Genomic DNA, 22500 nt, shown 5'->3' with positions numbered 1-22500 from the left:
GTAATATCACTAAATGGTAGGGGTCCAAATCTTTCATGACTTAACACGTTTTTTATTCACCCAAAAAAAAATACTCTACATATTTTTATTATAGAAGTTTCCTGTGATACCATCCTGCGCATCCCACATGCCATACGTCCACGAAACATTATCAGTTCGTATTGGACTATATTATGGTGCTGATACTATAGGGTAATTGTACTTAACAAATTTTGGACACTTATATACCCTTATTATTCGTGTTTGGTTATGTTAGGGTGTACTCAATAAATTTAGAACACTTATGTACCATTGTTTTTAACATAAGGCATTTTTTAATAAGGGTATTTTTTGTCATTAAGAGGGATATGATATTATCTACACGGGGTATGACATCACCCACTTGGAGCATACTAGTGGCATTTAATACTTCATATGGGCGATACCACATATTTTGAAATACGATACCTAAGTATAGAGTGCTTGTTCCTCAGGACTACAAAATTAGGTAGTTCTCTAAAACCTACTATTAGACAAATAGGAGAGGAGTTTGGTTTGAACATTCTACTGAACTTCTAGAGTTTAATTAATAATGAATGCCAAGTCAAATGGAACATAAAAATATCCATGCAAACAATTAAACATGTGCAATTTCCCCAATTTTCTCTTTAATATTACCACTAAAATAGTCACTCCCTCAGGTACAACCTATATTTTAAAAACAGTGGAAGAGTAGGTTTCAATATTAATTGACTTGATTTAATGAATAAAATAGCCAAAGAGTAGGTTTCGAGATTAATTGACATGGCTTTATGAATAAAATAGCCAACAAAGCTAATGAATGTCCATTAATCCATTTTCAAACGGTGTCCCTTTCCAAGGCCTTTCTTTTTTTCTCCCTGTGTACATTCCTTGAAATAATGCTTAGAAACTATAATATTCATCGGTAGATATATTTGCATTTTGTGTATAAGCTAAAGGTTAAAATCATTTTCAACCCACTTTTTTCGGGTTACGACCTTTTTTATATATTTACATTTTATTTGTTAAATCAGGTTTTAATGAGTCAGTCGACTCACATGTGACCCCCTCGTAAAAACCATTTTAAAGATGGATTTATTTAGTAAATATTTTATTGATTCATCATCTAAGAATATGATCAAGAATATGGAAAGAAAAATAAATTTTTAAAATAAAAAATATTTTACTTGCATTTTCTGATACATTATCGATACATTACTTATGTTGCACAACATCCGACTTTAGGACGGATGTTTACCGGTCCAACAAACCTAGCCCGTTGTTAGGAGCTCTAAACAAGGTCCATCACATCCTACGTAATCTTTTAAAAAATCAAATTGTAGTTAGTGAGGACGTGTCCTTTCCTTGTTTTAAACAGTGGGAATGCGGCCTAGGACGTGTCCTTTCCTTGTTTTATGTGCCCCTTTATGAGACTTTTATAAAATTTTTAAAAAAACGACTTATTCAATAATTAATCTGTTGACTGCTTTTTATAACACCTAAGTTCTTATTAATATGAAATTTTAGGAATCACCCAAGAATTAGTGGATAATTATTCGCTAAAGAAAAATTCAAAATTAGACTTTTCTAACACTTGGATCTTTCTATCTAAAAATGGATGGTTTCTGTTCAATCTCAAAAGTTTTTTTTTCCAAATGTACAAAGGGCATAATAGGAATTTTTTTAATTGAGGTTAATCTATGGCTTAAAAAGGTTACATCACCGAAAGTAATGCCACAATTATTGAAGGTGGTTATGCAGCAAGCTTTTTGTATATGTAGAAATGCATGCCTCTCAATAAATCTTTTATCATATGGATTTTAAGACTTAATTTTAAAGATATGTAATATTTAACATGGAGATCATGAATATGAAAAATAAATAAATTTTAGAAATTAACAATAATAATTTTATTAAGAAAACATTTGGATCGTTAGATGGATTTTAAAACTTAATTTTTAAGGACATATAATCGTTAACATGAAAATCATGAATATGAAAAATAAATAAATTTTTAAAAACAAAAAATAATAATTTTAATAGAAAACATTTGGATAGTTAGTTTTCATTGTTTTTAAATAGAACACTCCACCTTTAAATGGATGCATTATACTTTTTGACCGCATACAAAAATAGAACACCTCCTTGCATCCACTTTTAAGATAGAGGCTTTACACCTTTTTGGATGGCATACATAAATGGAACACCTACTTGCATCTACCACCTTTACGATGAATGCTTTATACCTTTTGGACCGCATACCTCAATAGAACACCTCCTTGCATCCACTTTCAAGATAGATGCTTTATACTTTTTGGATGGCATACATAAATGGAACACCTACTTGCATCCACTTTTACTATGGATGATTTATACTTTTTGGACCGCATGCCTAGAAATGGGGTCCAGCTCGTGTGAACTATTTTTCTTATTGTAAATATGCTAGATAATATTTTGCCCATTTGTTTTTAGGTATTCTAAGAGGACAAATTTGCCTCCATAAACTTTACACATATTGAATTAAATCAGTAAGAGACAAATATTATATTGCAAGATAACACGTTGGCCGTAAATTTTTCACTGTTGATGATTATTCCCTAACTATAATCCACGTGGCTATAATAATTCATCACCCTAGAGGGTCCTTACTGTGTAATTAGTGGATTGAAGGATGATGGAAAGAGAAACACATCACATGACAATGATACTTGGTCTCGCTTCTTTTTCGATCACCTCTAAGCCGTATTTGGATGGTGATGACCTTTGTGATGTCTAATTTCGAGTAGCCACAAGGGTCAATAAAATTTTCACCGACTTATAACTGGAAAAATATTATATGGCCTAACTCCACCACTTGATTAGGTGATATAATTTCCTAAAAGAAAATAATTTTTTCCAACCTAGAATTAATGATCTTATTTGACCCACCTTTGTGAACACCAGCAAGAAATGAAAAACAGAACCAATTTTGACCTCCTCGAAGTTTAGGGTTATCATCCAATAACTTGATGGTTCAAAGTTTGTTTTCGGGAAAATCAGGTAAAAGTGCGCGTATACCATGCTCCCATGGAAGCATACTATACTCCTACTCCCTAAGGCATACAACCCATTTGGGTTGATTTTTTTTTTCTTTTTAAAAATTACGGAAACACCTAAGAATCACTAAATGATCATTTTTAAAACAAAAAGCTTCAATTTTTAAGCATTGTAGCACTTATATCTCGCCAACAAAAAATTGAATACTATATATTCAGTCTTGAGACATTATTGTTTCAATTGCATCGAGAGTGTGACTTGGAATTTTTTTGTCAAGTGCAGTCTATGTGTTGAAGTGGTTACATCCCCAGGGTCCAACCAATACATTTAGATTGGGTTTTACCTGGGCAGTCAATGGACAGTGTGCTCCCAAGGAGCATGAAATCTTTTTTCTTGGAGAAACTTTTAGGTTCCAATGAAGTCGTATTTTGAATACACAATGTGACATGATATAGGAAAATTATTAGATAAAGAAAGAATACGGTTTATTGGAAAATTTTTTTTTTCCTTGAGTGTTCTTATTGGAATTTGGATGCCACCATCAGCAAAGACATTACATCCTCATCTTCTACTAAAACCATTAGCTGGTCATTTTCTTGATATACAGTGTTCAAATCGCTTGGGTTATAGCTCAATATAAACCTTGTATGAGGTTTTAATTACTGGAGTGAGTTGTCCCCACTATATAGTGTGGCTTTTAAGTTCTTCTCTTTGTATTAGGTCCATCTAACATTCTGACTACGCTTAAAATAACCACCATGATGACCATGAATCAATCTGGTGGAAAATAAAACACCAATAAGTTCCACATAATTGGTAGATATTTTTACTTCATGTTAAACATTCATACAAAAAAATAATGATATGAAAAACAATCAACATGTTCGATACAGTGTACAAGAGATTGCTTACTGCAATCCATAAATTTTCAATTAGTAATCAGCTCATACAGTTCTTTCGGTATCGACGTCAATTATAGTAAGAGTGCAAATAAGGACGCTAGGCTATGGACATTGGTCAAATTTCATGAGTTCATCTCATTCCTAAATTCACACTTAATAATATCATTGATAACAAGAACACAAAACGTAAGCCAAATATTACATTGAAATGTCACATGCCAAAAAAATAGTAAAGCAGACAACAAAAACCCCAATTCGTCATCCTTTTTTATTCTACATCAAATCGTTGCCAAAAAGCTTCAAATATGTGTCAAAATACTTGTAGTTCGCTCTATGAGCAAAGCCCAATCGAAATGTATAAATGTGTTATCATTAAAGTGGTTATCCAAAGAGTGGGTCTTTTTTTTTTTTTTTTTTGCCTCAAAACCCCAATCTGCCATTAATCATATTTTTTCCAAATTAATACATAACATTACACATTTGTGAGATTTTCTTGATAATATTATACATGTGAGATTTTCTTGAGATTGGCTCAACTAGAAAATTAAAAATGATGAAACCTCCATAAAAAATTAATAAAATGAATGCAAAATGATGCGGATGCTAAGCCTGCATGATTAGAGGACCAAATGTCTGCAGTTGTGGAGCTTCAGATGATTGCTCCGCGTGGTAAGAGAGGGCTTTGGGACGTAGAGCTCGAGGAAAGAGAGAGCGATAGAGAAGAGCAATGATGGGAAAAAAAGGCGGATGGGGTTTTGGGGAATTGCAAAGAGCTATCTGCTAATACGAACACTGAACAACAAAAAACTACATCACTTAACAAAGAACCTAGCTGTCGAGGAATATGAACTCCGGACAGCTCTTTACGTTTAAAATTAGAATATGTCATCATGTCTAGTATTGTCATTGCTAGATAGAAGAGCTGACTTTGAATTTTTTTTTTTTTCAACATCAAGTTGGAACAACATGTGGAAGTCAATGTTATTCTACGGTTTTTCTAATGACGGCTTTCCAAACTAGGTAAGCAATTAGGTTGACGTTTATGGAGGCAACTGCCTTCCTAGGCCGGATTCCCACTGTTTAAAATAAAGTAAAGAAAAAGGGCCTCTCATCCTCTCTAACTACCATTTGATTTTTCAAAAGAAACCTCGTCATACGCCAAACAAGATAAAAATAAGGGGAAACGATGTTGTAATCCTATCCATCCCACTTAGAAAAAAAAGGATAAATGGAGAGAAGTGAGATCTAAAGGAACAAAAAGATGCACAAGATAAAACCTCCGACAAAGATCGACTTTAGACCTTCCATTCGAGGAAAAACAAGATCCAAGATTCAAGGGAGCTAACACTAATTCATTATTTTTATTTTCATTTTTAAAATGAGTTATGTGAAGGCGTTCATGCTATGGATTGATTTATCATTATGTTCAATAAATTTTGAATATTTATAGACTATTGTTTTGTACATGGAGTATTTTTTTTATGACGGTATTTTTTGTCATTGAGAGGGGTGTGACATCATCCACATGGATGTGACATCATCTAGATGGAGCATATTAGTGTCATTTAATGCTCAATGTGGGTAATATCACACTTTATGTAGATGATGTTATACCACTCCTAACAACCAAAAATATCATTACCAAAAAAAAAAAAAAACTCCGTGTAAAGAAACAATGATATATAAGTGTCTAAATTTTATTGAATACAATGATAAATTAATTTATAGCGTAAGCATCCTAACATAACCCTTATAAAATTAATTCCCAACATGAATCAAAGAGAGATGTGAAAAATTCTTAAAAAAATACCATTATAACCATGTGTTTAGGGCACCTAACAACGGGCTAGGTTCGTTTGCCTAGACCACTTATTACATGCCCTATCAAATAAGGAAAAGTTTGACGTGAGTCGACAGGCGCAAGAGCTTGCTGATCGACGATTGTCCATCCTAAGATGGATGTTGTGCAATGTAAGTAATGTCCAGACCGTGTACCAAAAAATGCCAAGAAATAAAACTTTTCATGATAACCTTGGCCTAGATATGAATATATAATACACTTACTTGAAACTTTTTTTTGAAGTTGTTTTTAAAGGAGGGGGTCACATATGAGTCGGCTGACTTATTGAAACCATATCCAACAAATAAAATTCAAATATATAAGAAAAATTGTAACCTGGTGATGATCCCGCTTAAACAGGATCTCGAAAAAAATCAATTGCAAACGTCTTAACCTTTGACTTATACACAAAATGCAAAAGTATCTATTATAACAAGGAATGCACGGTGGGAGACATGAAGAAAGGCCTAGCAAAGGGACACCGTTTGATATTCATTAGCTTTGTTGGCTATTTTATTCAAAGTCAAGGCAACTAATGATGAAACCTATTTTCCCACTAGGTTATACCTGTGGGAGTGACTATTTTAGTGGTAATATTAACGTGAAAATTGTGGAAGTTGCACATGTTTAATTGTTGGTATGGATATTTTTATGTTCCATTTGACTTGGCATTCATTAGAATGATCAAAACAAACTCATCTGCTATTTAACTAAAGAAAAAGTTTATATAAGGATGCAATCTTACAATGTAGAGCTACATATGCCCCTCAAAAATCATCGGAAAAAATAGTGTATTTTACAACATATTATCCACACCGTCCATTTTTTCAAGATTTTCATAAAAATAGATTTTGAAATAATTCTAAATATTTTACATCAAAATTATACGCCATAATAAAGTTTGAAGGTGCACTTTACCTCTACACCTACGGATGCATCCGTATGCAGACTGCTCCTTTTATCTAATAGAAGGTTTTAGGGAACTGCCTAATTTTGTAGGCCTGAGGATAAAGGACCAATTACTTTATAGTTATGAGGTGTTGTATTTCAAACTATGCGGTCACAAGGGCCATCATCGTCAATCCAACAAGTTGAAAAATTTAAAAAAAATCTGTTTTTTTTTTTTTTTACTAAGGGAAATGTATTTTTTATAGGACACATAAAATTATGAGTACATGTAGTGTATTCCAGTAGGAGCATACTATAGACTTACTCCCTTGGGTAAAAGAGATACATTGTCCGCCCTGGAATTTTGAGATCAACTTTAAAAGCACTAGATTATATATTTTTTCAAAATGGATTTCAGTTCCTACACCCTTGGTTATAACTGTGGTCTATGGATATTTTAGGCACACATACAGTAATGACATTTTTCATTTTTTTTTTTCTTTTTTCTGTTTTTATTTTATTTTATTTATTTATTTTGAGGTTGTTCACTAGGTTGAGTAGGTTATACTTCTAAAATTGGTGATCCTACAAGACTTACAGATAGGGTTTTACTTGAGGGACTGATGAACGATATGGTGCCACAGAAGCATGTAACCTTCTAGCTAGAATGTTTCAGAAAATTTTGGGACATGAATACTATAATTGTGACAAATTGTGTCAACTATAGGGAGAGGGACGGCTTATTATTGAAGGCCCAAGGACCATAACCATGATGTCTAAGGTTCGATTCCTAGCTGTTCTACCAAAAATAGCTGGAATAGCTATAGAGTATGGAATGAAGATATGTATTTATAATTGTTTATGCGTGTCCTCACATTGAGGATATCGTACTTTAGAAATTAAGATACTTTTTCATATTTCTTTTTAAAACATTATTAGGAAAGTTAATTTCATTTGTTGATATTGGTCCCAATAGTCCCACTATAAAGCCCCTTCACTTGAATCCTACGTTCTTCCTTCTTTTAATGGTGTACAAGTGTATAATTTCTACAGGGCCAATTTTAAAATTGGTATTTTTATCACTGGTATATGTGCCAAACACTAATGGATTATGTTAGGGTGCTTACACTATAGAGTAATTTACCATTGTGTTCAAGAAATATGAGACACTTATGTATCCTTCTTTTGTACATGGAGCTTTTTTTAGTTAGTGTAATTTTTGTCATTACGAGAGGTGTGACATCACCCTCCCTCTCTACGAAATCTAGTTGGGGCCACGCCCCAACCTAGTGGCCTCACCTCTTCTCTCTCATACTATTATACCTAAGGTTTGGTAGCAAGAGTTCTTTCGAACTAGATATTGAGAGTTTTGAAACTTACGTTGAAGTTTTGTAATTAAGAGGGGTTCATAGTTCCATTGAGAGTTTGGCTTTAAATTTTTCTCTCAGTTGAGATTGAAGCTTGATCGTCGATCCGGCACCGTCGGATGGTGGCGATTCGGTGTAGGGTAATAAACCCGGTTAAGGTAATCTCAGGTATTGTCTTTTTATTTCTTGCATATTTATTTACACTGTCTTTATATTCTCAAGCATTAGTTGTAGTGATTATTTTCTTTATTCAAAGAAAATTATTTTCGTGGCAACGAGGTTTGAAGATATCTTGGTTTTATTTGTTTTATTTTAAAAGCATGAGTTATTGTAATAAGACCATCTGTAAGTTATCTTTGCCAAAATAAAAGGGGTGAGAAATATATATATATATATATATATATATATATGGAAAAGGTTATATAAGGTTGCAATCTTAAAATATAGAATTACATATGCACCTCAAAAATCCATGGGAAAAGGCTGTTTTAATATTGAAAGACCCTTTAATTAATCATCTCGACATTGAGATGTATAAATGTAAAAAAAATTGATTTTGAGTCCTAAAAATGGCGCTTCTTGAAACACATAATCTAGACCGTCCATTTTAAATATTTTCACAAGTTTATAGATCTACATGATTTTAACCATCTTTGGAGTTTAAAATTTTATAATTAGATACGAAAATACAGTTTTAGATAATTTTAAGAATTTTTTATACGAAAATTACAAGTTATTATAAAATTGACAGACCCCATATATATATATATATATATCCCGACAATATCACCTTGGTCTTTCTATAATTAGTATCAGAGCCAAGTTACTTGTTGCCACTAGGAGTCATTTTTTGGGGCTAAAAATCAAGATATTTGCTTGGAATAGAAGGAAATGGTTGTAATAACTTTTACATCAGAGATCCTAAATATCGAAAGATTTGATGGGACCAATTATGCATATTAGAAAAGAAAGATTGGATATGTCCTTTATGAGGAACATTTGCATAAGATACTCTATGAGCGTAGTCCTCATCATCCAAGTGATGATTCATCTCAAGCAATCAAAGATAAGTATGCCACTTAGAAGAAGAGGAATTTGAGATGTGAGAAAATCTTTTGTGCGCTATGACCGAGTCATATGCTTCCAAATATGAGTCAATCTATACTACAAGCGGTATTTATGATAGGCTTGAGAGAGAATATAGGAATCCCTCTCTCATGAAACAAGCTATGACTATGAAAAAATATAAGGAGTTGAAGATGGGAGAGGGAACCAAATTTTCAGATCATGTGCACGCTTTTCGTGCACTAATCCAAGAGATGGAAGACACTTGCACGAAAACTGTTGAATCCATGCAAGTGATTCATATCATGAATGCATTTCCTAATTCATAAGAAACTTATAGGTCATCTCTCTCACCAAAGTTGGAGGTGCTCATCACTATTATCAAAAGAGAAGAAGAAATGAGGAAAGCAAAGCATGCGCTGACATCAACTCTAAGGAAGGTCGTACACATGATAAAATTTCCACCTTCTTTTAAATCTAAGAAAAGAAAGGGTAGAAATAATTTTGGAAAAAAATGAGACTTTAAAAGGAGAGATTTTGAAAATAAAGGAGGAAAGAGAGAGACTAGGAATTGTTTTATTTGCAAGAAGATGGACTACATAGCTAAGTATTGTCGGTTCAACAAATTTGGTAGAACCAACAAGGAACTTGCTTGTGTAGTCTTTGAGACGTTGCTCGCCGACCCCAAAGGAGCTTTTTGATGTCTCGACTCGGGAGCTACGCCTCAATGTCACAAACACCAAGGTAGACTTTCGCTCTTTTACTCCCATTGAGCCTGGAGAGCAACACATCTGCATGAGAGGTAACCAGATGACAAGTGTCATTGGAATTGGGGATTTTGCGCTCAAATTGAAGAGTGAGAACACTTTAATCCTAAAGCAAATACTTTATGCTCTCGATACGAAGAAATGCTTGATTTCAGTTTCCAAGATATCTATAACAGGATTTATTACCACTTTCACTGGAGAAAAAGTGGTGATCAAGAGAGGGAATAGTGTTGTCATGACTGGGCATCCAGTAGATGGCTATTTGTTCTCTCTTTTATGTTACATGAGACATAAATTCTTGCAACCATCAAAATGAAGAAATATTTCAAAATTTGATGAAATTGTTTTAAAAGTACCACCATCAAGTCAAGAGAGAGTCGTGGCAAGCAAAGAGTATCCTGTGAAAACACCAATCTCAATGGTCTTCTTGACATCCATTAGCTTTAAAATCAAGTTTATGAATTGGCCTCCATCTGGTAAAGTAGCCATGCCAGCCCTGCTTGCCAAGGATATGTCATTTAATAAAAGAAAGTGTATGGACTATGCTATGACTCTATGAATTGCAGAAAAAAGATGGTCTGCGAGGCCATGGCTTGTTAATCAAAGGACATACAATGAGTGAGAGAGAATGGCATCAATAATGGATTCTGATTCCCACCATACCTCTTGCTAATGGATGAATAAATAACCTTTATTTAATATATCACATATTCACTTTAGCCCATAGGGATATAGTGTAGGATAGGGTTTTGGTTCATCAACCACAATACTTGTCAAGAAGGGTTTAGGGCTCTCACCAAGAAAAGTACAATAACCAGTTACTGATCGACAAGTGGCAGAGCAGCTGGCCCAATCTGAATCAGAGTACCTAGATAATTGGAAATTGTTGGATGATGGCAAGAGAATGCCTTTCCTTGGGTTGGATTTGAGATACAGAAGAATGCAGAGTGCTGCATCCATATGAGGTTGACGTGGTGTTTGCATAAATTGGCTAAAAACATTTACTGAAAAAGTAATATCTGATCTTGTGATGGTCAAGTATATAAGACACCCAACAAGTCATCTGTAGGAGCCAGGATCAGAGAGAGCTTTGCCATCATTAATATTGAGGTTTAAATTTTGCTCCATGGGAAATGCAGCAGGTTTGGCTCCAAGAAGGCCTACTTCTTCAAGGATGTGAAGTGTGTACTTTCAGTGGGAAAGAAATATGCCTTGAATGGGCCGAGCCAGCTCGATGCCCAGGAAGTATTTAAGTGAGCCAAGGTTTTTATTTTGAAGTGACAGTGCAAAACTCAGTTGATGAATTCGATGGTAGAGTTATCATTGCTAGTTAGTATGATGTCATCAATATATACTAGGATGATGGTGATCTGGTCCTAAGTTTTGAGAGTGAACATCGAATAGCCGGCTATGGATTGTTGAAAATGAGCATAAAGAAGGGCCGTGGAGAACCTAGAGAACCAATTGCGAGAAGCATATTTAAGGCCATATAAAGACTTTTTTAAGCGGCAAACAAGGTGTTCTCCATGCTCCCCCTTTCAAAGGAATCTTGGTAGAGTTGCATGTAGACTTCTTTTGCTAAATCTCCATGTAAGAAGGCGTTGTTCACGTCTAATTGAAAAAGAGGCCAGTCCTGAGCAGTGGCAATAGAGAGCAAGCAACAAATAGTGACGAATTTGGCCACAGGAGCAAAGGTCTCTTGGTAATCGATTCCTTCAGCTTGTGTGTTCCCCTTTGCAACAAGTTGAGCTTTATAATGCTCAATGCTCCCATCAGCGTTGTATTTGATTTTGTATATCCACTTGCACCCTATGGCATGTTTTTCGGGTGGCAAGGGAGTAACATGGCAAGTATTATTGGCTTTTAGTGCTTTTATTTTTGCAGTCATAGTATCCCTCCAACGAGCATCTTTAGAAGCACATGTAAAATTTCTAGATTCTTCGTTAGTGGTAATAGCAGCAATAAAACCTCTGTGAGGTGTGGAAAATTTTTCATAGGAAATATAATGAGTAAGAGGATGATCAGTACCTGAGCGATAACTAGCTGAAGTAGAGTGATTGGTTATGGAAGAAGAGGTAACATGAGCACACTTGTAGTCAACGAGCCAGCCTGGTGGGCGATGAGGGCGAGATGATCTGCGTGTGGGCTGTTGGGTGGAAGTTGTATGTTCAAAGGCCGATAGTGGACCATTAGTGACAAGTGGAGTAAGAGGTTGGTCACTAGATGGAGGACACATCTCGGAGGGCGAGTCGTTGGAAGGGCTGAGCGACGACACAGAAGGGGTAGGGGGTTGCTGCTTAGTGGTGGGAGTGTGGTGATGATCGAGTGGCTCAACGGAGGGTGTATCGACAGTTGTGAGTGGAGTTAATTCAATGGAAACGTCTTCAATGATAGGAAGAGGGATGGGCGCGCCAGAGTTGTGAGAAGCATCTAAGGGCTTGTCAGTGAGAGGTGCTACAAGGGCATATAGTTACAACAAAAGAATATTGATTCGATCAAGATGGTTGGCCCAATATTGACGTAATAAATTTCCCTCATTAGCTTCGGGTTCAAAAACCAAGATCAAGATATTTACATAAAAAAACATATCTTAAGTTTAGAACCTAAAACAAGTAAGGGTAATTATCATTTGGCCTTGCCCACTTAAGTTGAACCCAATAATGTAGAGGGAAAAAATTTTATAGGGTATCTTTGTACTTTTGAAATATGCTCATGGAAAAAGATTGTTTCGATTTTGGAAACCCTTAAATTGATCATCATGACATCGAGACATATACATATTTTTAAAAAATAAAGTATTTGAAGTCATGAAATATTGCATCTTGTATTATGTGGGCTATCTAATATTTTTAAAAATGCAATTGTTTATAGATCAGCTTGATCTACACCACTCGGCCTTGGCCGAGTTACACGCCTAAGCAAAAGGCCAACTACCTGGCCAAGGCAATTTCCTAAACATGTTTTAAAACGAAGACACGTCATAAATATAATTCATTACTTTTCATTGGGAGATTATAGATAATGAATTCAATACACTTATTTAGCACATCATAGATATTAGGAATAAGAAATTCGACATAATTTTTCTGATAGAAACTACGGAAATTCACTTTTTGGCCCTATAATGAATAAATTTTAAGTATAAACTTCACACCTGGGTATACCTCGTGTCATAGAGAGAGAGGGGTACATGATACAAAACATCTTATCACAACAAGAGAGAGAGAGAGACGTACCTGATAGAAAGCATCTGATTGCGACAAGCTTTTGTGACACAGCTGTAAGGAATGTCCATCTTTGGGGGGGCAAAGAATTCATTTCTACCAGGAGAGAGAGAGAGAGAGAGAGAGAGAGAGAGAGAGAGAGAGAGAGAGAGAGAGAGAGAGAGAGAGAGAGAGAGAGAGAGAGAGAGAGAGAGAGAGAGAGAGAGAGAGAGTCTTATTCGAGAGTGGATCCCTTGGAACAGGAAGTGTTTTTTTTGGAGGAGGGGTAGGAAAAGAGAGAGAAAAACAAACCTAGAGAGAGAGGGAATTATGGAAATCCAATTTGAGAGAGAGATGACCATAGGTGTCATGTCAGTTGGCAATGGGACTGAATGCAGCTTGAGAGCAAAGGATCGGGTTGGGCCGGATCAAAAGATAAGGGTAGCACACTCGTTTTTTTTTTTTTCTTTAGCTTTACTTGCTCCGACCTAACCTGGTCTGACCTTATCAGTGTGAGCCTCTTTAGCCTAGCCTCGTTTGGGTGGGACCTAAGCCAGCCCTATGTAGACAAGGGTTGGTGTTGACAGTTATCGAAACCAAATATTTAGTTTTCTATAACGTGATAGAAAACTAAATATGTGGTTTCTATTACTGTCGACTCATAGGGCTGTCCCGGTCCGTAGGTTAAGCATGTTGAAATGAGAGGAGATCCTCCTCTAATTTCTTGAGTTAAAAATGAAGTAATCATCGTTAGGAATCCATTGCCCATCATCCACCAAACTTTCACAAGAATTACCTCTTCCTCTTTTAGTTTGGAGGTTCTGTGACCTTAAATTAGATGTCAAAATATGCTAAGAAATTTATGACCACTTGCATAGGTATTCAAATAAAAAAAAGCATACATGGGACCATTTTCCTCTAGTGTAATACTAAAAGAAAAAAATTATTTTTCTTTGTTGTCACAAGGTCGAGTTAAACCTAAAATTAGGTAGCTCGGAATGTGCTATTGGTTGGGTTTAAAATCTAAAATTATTATTCTTAAATCTTGAGATGCTAATTTTTTTGAAGTGCATAGATGGTATTTTTTTTTTTTTGTTGAAGTTAGTCTATGAATTGAAGCTATTAGATCTTAGTATTCCCTCAGGAAGTTAAAGAGGGAGATTGTATGCCTGTGGGTGATGGTTCATGGGAGAAAGTATCCATTCTATCCGGCATTTCCATGACTAGCCAATGCACCCACTACTCAAAAGACACCGTTGTCTGGTGATTTCTAGTGATTTTTACACTGGACAGGGAGGAAACATAAATATGTTATGAGATTTAATGTTGTCCGGTGTCATCATTGTTAAGTATATGGGCAATTGTGAAAAACAAAAAGTCTTGCTCTAAAAAAGGGTGCTTGTCGGAATTTTTTAATTTTTACATAAAACGCCTCATTTGGTAATTTTGGGGTCGAAAGAGTGTCCCTATGTAATTTTCTCCCAAGAAAATTTGTGTGCATTTCTACATTCTTGAGGGAGATTTATTGCATAGGTCTTTCCACATACTACATTATGGGCAGAGATTTATCACAGAGGTACTCATCTTTTCGAATCCAAATAACTGGTAAAGTCAGAGGGATAGAGAGACAATTATCATTCATTAAGATAAAGAGGTTTAGGACAAGGACGAGTAAATCAAATCCAAATAGCAATGGACATGATAACAGATCCAACTAACAAAAAGAGTGTTCAAATCCAAGTGATAAAAGGAGCCTTAAACATTATTAAGAGAAACAAGGGAGATACTCATTATTGAGCCCAAACTATAATAAGGCCATTAACAAAGCAGCAAAAGGCACAATGGAAAGAGAGAAATTATTTTAGTAGCCAGCAGGGATCCCGCCCTTTCTTGGGTCGCTTACGGCAGTGAGTTGTCCCTTTTTTTGACAAGTCGAGATGTCATGGATCACAATTTGGCAGTGTGATTTGTCTGATACTGCTTTAAGCACATGATCTTTCTTTATCAGAGCTGACCTATCATCCTTAGGCACTTCGATGTGATAATTAGTCACTGTGTCCCAGTTTTCGTATTCCAAAGTCTTCGGTAAAAGCTTTAAAAAAAAAAAAAAAAAAAAAAAAAAAAAAAAAAAAAAAAAAAAAAAAAAAGAAAGATTAGAAAGAGAAACAAAATAGGTTGCAATATGGTAAAAAATAGGCAATGTACATAATGAGAATATTTAATTCGGATAGATGGCTAAAGTGATTATGACCTCCTTATACCAAAAATAAATGGCCTATTATTATACAATCCCTATAAAATGTATGTACTCGAGTAACAATATTTCTCACTAGCCCAATGTGTGTGTGTGTGTGTGAGAGAGAGAGAGGTTCTAAAACCTCCTTGGTTCCAAGACCATTTACAAATTGATTTTGAACTTCGACTCTCTCTCTTTCTCTGTCTGATTTCTTATTTTTGGTAAATCATATTGTAACAAATTAAATAGTTAGATTGAGTCTCTAATGATGATGTTAATGATATTTTGAGTAACGAATTTTCGACCTTTGTTTTCTCATGGGGCACCTAGGCTATGATCTTCCACACTCATAAAGCAAATCTCAATTACTCCAAAACATAAAGTAAAACATGAATGAATGAAGAAGCAGAAGGCGAGTAGAAATATACCAGATGGTAGAGTCGAGGTGAAAAAACAGAAAAATATGGTTCCATGCCATGAACAAAATAGTTCAAAAGGACCTGCATAGTTGTAGGAATTATTCTTGGTCCTCCACTTCCACCAATCACACCCTCAAGTACTCCATCCTATTTAACACAAATGGGATACATAGTAAGAAGGTATTTTCTCATATGAGAGAGAGAAATATGGCCTTTAATAGAGCCGCATGGAGAATCAAGAGTTCATGTAGCCAACCCCAATTAATGGAAAAAAGCAAAAATGATGATGATGAGGGAGAGAGAGAGGACCTTGAGGAATATAGTGGGCGTCATGGAGGATAAGGGCCTTTTGTATGGCTTGATGTAGTTTGCACATGCTAAAGGTTTAGTGGTATCTATCATGTCTGTAGGGATGTTGAAATCATCCATTTGATTGTTGAGTATTATCCCTGTCGTAGGAGACCGAAACAACGCTCCAAATAAGCCATTAATAGAAGTAGTCATAGAAACTGCATTCCTCTCATCATCAACGACGCACAAGTGACTGGTGCCGTGGTCACTGAGTAGCCTCCACCTGTGGGAAAAAGATGGTGTTTTGAATGTGGAAGTTTAAAGTTCAAAAAAATGTGTGTGTGAGAGAGAGAGAGCTCAATGGCTTTGTAATGAAATCCTCACGATGTGGTTAGGCAAGAGATAAGTGTTCGTTTAGCCACTAAAAGGCGTTGCACATTGACATGCACGAAGAGATTTAGAGGACAATATTTGTGTAAAATTCTCCACAACCATAGAGAAGGATGTGGGTTAATCCTTCCAAGATCTTATCTTTCTAGATCATTATCATTTTGATGCTAAATAGAAATGAGAATCTATAATGTTGTGTTATGATCCTTTATGCTGAAACAAATCCACTTTGTTCATCCTAATGCAAACCCTTGCTTCATATAGTCAGTTCCATTTTGAAATAAATTTAAGTATATCTTTGGCCAAGGTAGCGGTCTTTATGAATGAAGCAACTGTGTGGCGCTCTCGCCCCCTCTGATTTTGTAATGCCTTATATTTCATATGATATTGCTATTGTTCCCTTGCCAAGTGTTGTATAAGACGAGTTTATGTAAAACTTCTTTTGTTTTTTAATAAAACAGGTAGGGGCCCGATATCCCCATTGATTCACACCAAGAAAAAGATACATATAACTTCACATACTACACCCTAAAAGACTGATAAATAAATAAAAATAGTAAGCAATAAAAAACGACATTGTTTCTATGCAGCCAGCCTGCATATTGTAGAAATGCGACCTAGGCAATAAATATATATTTTTAAATATAACTTGATCCTAATTTTTAGAGAATATATAATATTTAACATTGAGATCATGAATATGTAAAAAAAAAAAATTGAAAACAAGAAATAATAAATTTATTGAGAAAACATTTGGACTGTTAGTTATGCATGTTTTTAGATAGACTACCGATTTGCATCCATCTTTTAGATGGTTGCTTTATACCTCTGGACCGCATATTGTACAAATGTGGTCAACATAAAAATAAAATAAAAAGTAGAAATCTCTCTACCCAAAAATATTTGACAACGATTGTGCAAGGAAACATTTTATGTCAAATGAGCAGTATCGCTTTAGTGTTGCTAGCTATTTGGATAAGAAGCTTTAAGAATCGGGATTGTATACAATGAGACCATCTACCTTTTGGTACAAGGAAGTTACAATTACTTACAACCATTCGATGTGATATCTCATAGCTTGGGTGTGTTACAAAGTTTTAAAAAAATTATTTTGGACTTTAAGCTTGGACAATGAAATAAATGCAGCCACCACATTTCATATCCAATTGTCAAGATTCATTGTGACCACCTTGTATTAAATAAAAAGTAAATGATCTCGTTACATACTTCCCCTTAAGAATATATATGGGTACCTTTGAATAGGAAAGAAAGGATCGTGAGCTGTGTTATCATCTATTGTGTTCTTCAAATATCTTGCTACTACGTCAGCGAGCATTGCATCTACAACAGGTTCAACATCTTCAAAGTCTGGGTCCCCTAGTCCCATTCTCATTGCAAACATCTCCTTCAATGCTTCAACCATACGGTGGAGTCCAAGGGGTCCAGAAAGCTCACCATATTGAGCAAGTATATTCAAAACCTACAATAGAAAATTGATCTTTCAGGTAGTCAATCACCAACGAAAAGTGTTTGTGTGTGTGTTTGAGAGAGAGTGAGAGATATGGTAAATTCAGAAGAAAATACGCACGAGTAGCGCCCCAACACCTCCAGATGAAGGAGGCGGCATCGTAATTATCTCGCGCCCCATGACCTTTTTGGAAATTGGCGTTCTGCGTTGAACGGTATAACCTTGCAAGTCTTCCAATGTGATTATCCCTCCTTTGTCTTGGATATCAGCAACCAAATCGCGCCCCACGGGACCGTTGTAAAACACCGAGGGCCCTTCATCTGCAATTTTCTGCAACGTGCTCGCAAGTTGAAGGTCGCGACACAGATCTCCAGGCTGCAATAGTGTTCCATCTTTCATGAACTTCTCACGTAAACCGGGATCTCTGGATATTGCATCCTCTGATTGTTCCATTTCATATGCTAGAAAAGGAGACACCCGAAATCCCTTCTCTGCTAGATCAATTGCAGGTTGCACTAGTTCCTTCCAAGGACGCTTCCCATATTTCTCCCAAGCCTCATGGAGACCTTTTAATTCCCCTGGAACTGCTACTGATAGTCCACCTTGGAATTTTCCAGCGGGATTATGCTCATACATATCCTGTGCATATAGTTTTTTACATTATTATGGCATTTGAGTATTTGTTTGTTCAGAAAAAACAAACGGAACATGTGGAAATGTCTATTTAGGCATTTCGTTAGTAAAGTCACAAATAAATTGAAATTAGGGAAAACTATCGAATTGCCATGTTAGATGTAACATTTGCCTTGGTTCTTAAAATGTCCACCATGTAAAAGTCTATGACACTTTAACCCGAAAGACATTGTTTTTTCTTGGAAAATTACAAAAATCCCTTTAACAATAATAATAATAATAATAATAATAATAATAATAATAATAATAATAATAATAATAATAATAATAATAATAATAATAATAATAATAATAATAATAATAATAATAATAATAATAATAATAATAATAATAATAATAATAATAATAATAATAATAATATTATTAATAATAATAATAATAATAATAATAATAAAGAAATAGTGTATAGAAAGAATAAGATACTTACGTATTTCAACAAAGGGAAATTGTTTCATGCAAGCTGAACCGCTTGTCTACATATGTGGTCTAGAAAGTGTAAAGCATCCATCTTAAAGATGGATGCAAGTAGATGTTCCATCTAAAAACAATGGAAACTAACAATTCAAATGTTTTTTTTATTAGAATTATTATTTTTAGTTTTATTTTTTCATATTCATGATCTCCATGCTAAATATTACATGTACTTACAAATTAAGTCCTGAAATCAATCTTAAAATAGTTTTATTCGGCAGCCCGCATTCCTACATATGCGGGCTAGACAGCAGAGAAACCAGGTCCTTTCACAAATGCTTCATTAGTGTGCTCGGCAAATGGTATGGGACCTCTGCAATAGGGCCATACCAGTGGTTGGGGTTTTGAATCTTGCCGTTGAACCGCGTGGTCAAACATGTATATTTCTAATAAAACGTGATATAAGAATGCAAGTGACGTAAATAATAGCCAAAAGGCCCACTCCACCACGCACGCTTATAAAAAGGAATATATAAAGGGAAAAGTTTATATAAGATTGCAACTTTAAAATGTAGAATCACATATGTACCTCAAAAATAAATTGGAAATGTTGTTTTAATGTTGAATAAACCATCTAATCGATCATCTCGACATTGAGATGTATGAATATGAAAAAAAAAAGTTTGTGAGTCTCTAATATAGTTCATCTTGCAATACAATATCAAGATCATCAATTATCAAGATTTTCATATATTTATAGATCTTTTTGATTTATACCATTTTTAAAATTTAAAATTTACTAATTAGATATGAAAATAGATTTTAAAATAATGCTAAAAATTTTTTCGCCTTAATTGGATTGTTTAAGGTTGCATCCTTATAAAAACCGCACCCATAAAGGGAAAACATTATATAAGGATGCAATAAAAGGGAAAGATTTCTATGTTCCCCCTACAACATTGAAGTTCTATCCTCCCCCTATCATCCAGCCATCCATTTTTTATCAAGAGAGCCACTCACTGTTTGATCTTAGATCCGACGTCTCAAAGTATTTTATTTTTAGTTTTTTAATTTTTCTGAATATAAAATTTGGTACGTGTCATCTTCTCGTTGGGGCGCACCTATAAAAAATATTAACAATAATTTTTCGATAAAACATAATGACCAAAATAACCCTTCAAAATTTCAGGGGTATTTTGGTCATTTTATTTTATTGAAAAAATATATATTTTTCGTTAGTGCAAGTTTAATAGAGGAATGGACATCCAAAATTTGTTGTCAAAACAGTTTATAGAAAAAAATTAAAAATAAAACAGTGCAGAGACATGACATTGTGATTGGTGCAATCTTAAGCCTACATTAAAAAATGGAGGGTTGGATAAGGAGAGGATAAAACATCTATATTGTAGGGGGAACATAGAAGCTTGACCTATATAAAATATATATAAAATCAGAACATGGTATTCGGCTGAGTCTAATTCTCCTTATGTGGTGCAGTACTTTTTTTTATCATTTTTCAAGAATTCTTCTGACAAGGCCATTAAAGCCAAGAATCAGCTGAAATTAGAGTAAAACAATTTCCTTTATTTTTGCTAAATAATAAAAAAGCAAATATATTCATTCTTTTACCCTTGTTGCCGCTCCGGGAGCAGTTTCTCGCATGTCATAGCAATATACATCACTATATGCAGCAGATCTAACCATCATGAAAGCTCCCCCACCAATGCCACTCGATGCTGGGCTAACAACACCGAGGCATAAGGCTGTGGCCACTGCTGCATCAACTGCGTGGCCCCCTTTCTGAAGAATATCGCTACCAACTCTCGAACAAACGTCATGATCTGCCGCCACAGCACCATGCTCTACTGTGATCACTTCTGGTATAACCAAGGGTGTTGGGGCCGGAGGGGGTGTTTGACCTTGGGATGCACAGTGCTGCTGGGCCATTGAGGATGATGCTTAGTACTAACACAAACAAGCGAGAAAGACACCTTGAGAATGCGGATTGCCTTAAGGGCTTTAAATACTATGAGGTCCACATAAGACAGAAAAATACATGTGATGGAGACATGGGTATGGTTTTTTTTTTTTGATAAGTTAAAAGGAAAAAAAAAAAAGAAATAGAAAAGAAGGACAATTGAGGATTTTGGGCCCCTACCCTTTAATTTAATGAGAATGGACAGAAGTTGAATATTAAGCCTTTTTTTTTTTTTTTATAGAAGCTCATATACCAAGAATACATATTTCCAACACTATATATGTAATGGTAGGGGTCAAAATCCTTCATGACTTAACACTTTTTTATTCACCCAAAAAAAAATACTCTACATATTTTTATTATAGAAGTTTCCTATGGTGCCATCCGGCGCATCCCACATGCCATACGTCCACGAAACATTATCAGTTCGTATTGGATTATATTATGGTGCTCATACTATAGAATAATTGTACTCAACAAATTTTGGACACTTATATACCCTTGTTATTCGTGTTTGGTTATGTTAGGGTGTACTCAATAAATTTAGAACACTTATGTACCATTGTTTTTAACATAAGGCATTTTTCTAATAAGGGTATTTTTTGTCATTAAGAGGGATATGACATTATCTACACGGGGTATGACATCACCCACTTGGAGCATACTAGTGGCATTTAATACTTCATATGGGCGATATCACGTCTTATGTAGGTGATGTCACACCTGTCTTAATGACCAAAATTACCCTAACTAGAAAAAAACTCTATGTACAAAAACAAAGGTCTATAAGTGTCTAAATTTTGTTTAAGTACAATGATAAATTACTCTATAGCGTGAGCACCCACATAACCCTATAGTGTTTGACACATATATCAATGATAGAAATACCAATTTTAAAATGGGTGTGGTTTCTATAAGGTTGCAAGTACCTTGAACAATCCAATTAAGGTGCACCTCCAAAGTTTATCATAGCATAAAATTTTGGTGAATAAAGTTCTTAAGTTTAGCTCAAAATCTATTTTTATATCTAATTATAAAATTTTAAAATCCAAAAATGGTTAAAATCAAGTAGATCTATAAACAAATGAAAATCTTGAAAATAGGCGATCTAGATAATGTATTGCAGGATGCACTATTTCTGAAACTCAAAATCAATGTTTTACGATCCTTGTGCCTTCAATAACAAGCCTTGCCTCTATCTATAATTGACATGATTTGTCGCAAATATTGCATTCATGTCCCAAAATTTTCTAGAAAATTCTAGCCGGAAGATTACAAGCTTATGTGGCACCGTATCATTCATCAGTCCCTCAAGTAAAACTCTATCGGCAACCCAAATTTTAGAAATATAACCTACTCAACCGAATGAACAACCTCAAAAAAAAATTAAAATAAAAATAAAAAGAAAGAAAGAAAAAAAAGAAGAAAAACATCCATACGTAGCTCTTTTACCCATGGGAGTAGGTCTATAGTATGCTCCTACGGGAATACACTACATGCACTCATAATTTTATTGTTCGACTTGTTGGATGGACGGTGATGGCCC

General features: G+C 34.9%; 1 protein-coding gene and 1 long non-coding RNA gene across 2 annotated transcripts; both read right to left on the bottom strand.

The window, feature by feature from the left end:
- Positions 1 to 14688: 14688 nt before the first annotated feature.
- LOC18424696 (glutathione hydrolase 2) lies at positions 14689 to 21139 on the bottom strand. The gene is made up of 6 exons (XM_088867315.1): positions 20606 to 21139; positions 17993 to 18511; positions 17658 to 17884; positions 16033 to 16297; positions 15733 to 15870; positions 14689 to 15160 (listed from the first exon to the last, which is right to left on the bottom strand). The coding sequence occupies exons 1-6, from the start codon at positions 20921 to 20923 to the stop codon at positions 14930 to 14932; spliced, it is 1698 nt and encodes a 565-aa protein (XP_088723441.1). The 5' UTR covers positions 20924 to 21139; the 3' UTR covers positions 14689 to 14929.
- LOC148781922 (uncharacterized) lies at positions 18950 to 19703 on the bottom strand. The gene is made up of 2 exons (XR_016055847.1): positions 19566 to 19703; positions 18950 to 19349 (listed from the first exon to the last, which is right to left on the bottom strand). It is a non-coding gene; the product is annotated as an uncharacterized LOC148781922 (long non-coding RNA).
- Positions 21140 to 22500: the final 1361 nt, after the last annotated feature.

This window comes from Amborella trichopoda, chromosome 5, assembly GCF_054954075.1.
Source record: "Amborella trichopoda isolate Santa Cruz 75 chromosome 5, AtrichopodaSantaCruz75HAP2 v2.0, whole genome shotgun sequence".
Classification (NCBI taxonomy): domain Eukaryota; kingdom Viridiplantae; phylum Streptophyta; class Magnoliopsida; order Amborellales; family Amborellaceae; genus Amborella; species Amborella trichopoda.
This window is presented reverse-complemented; position numbering and strand designations above follow the sequence as displayed.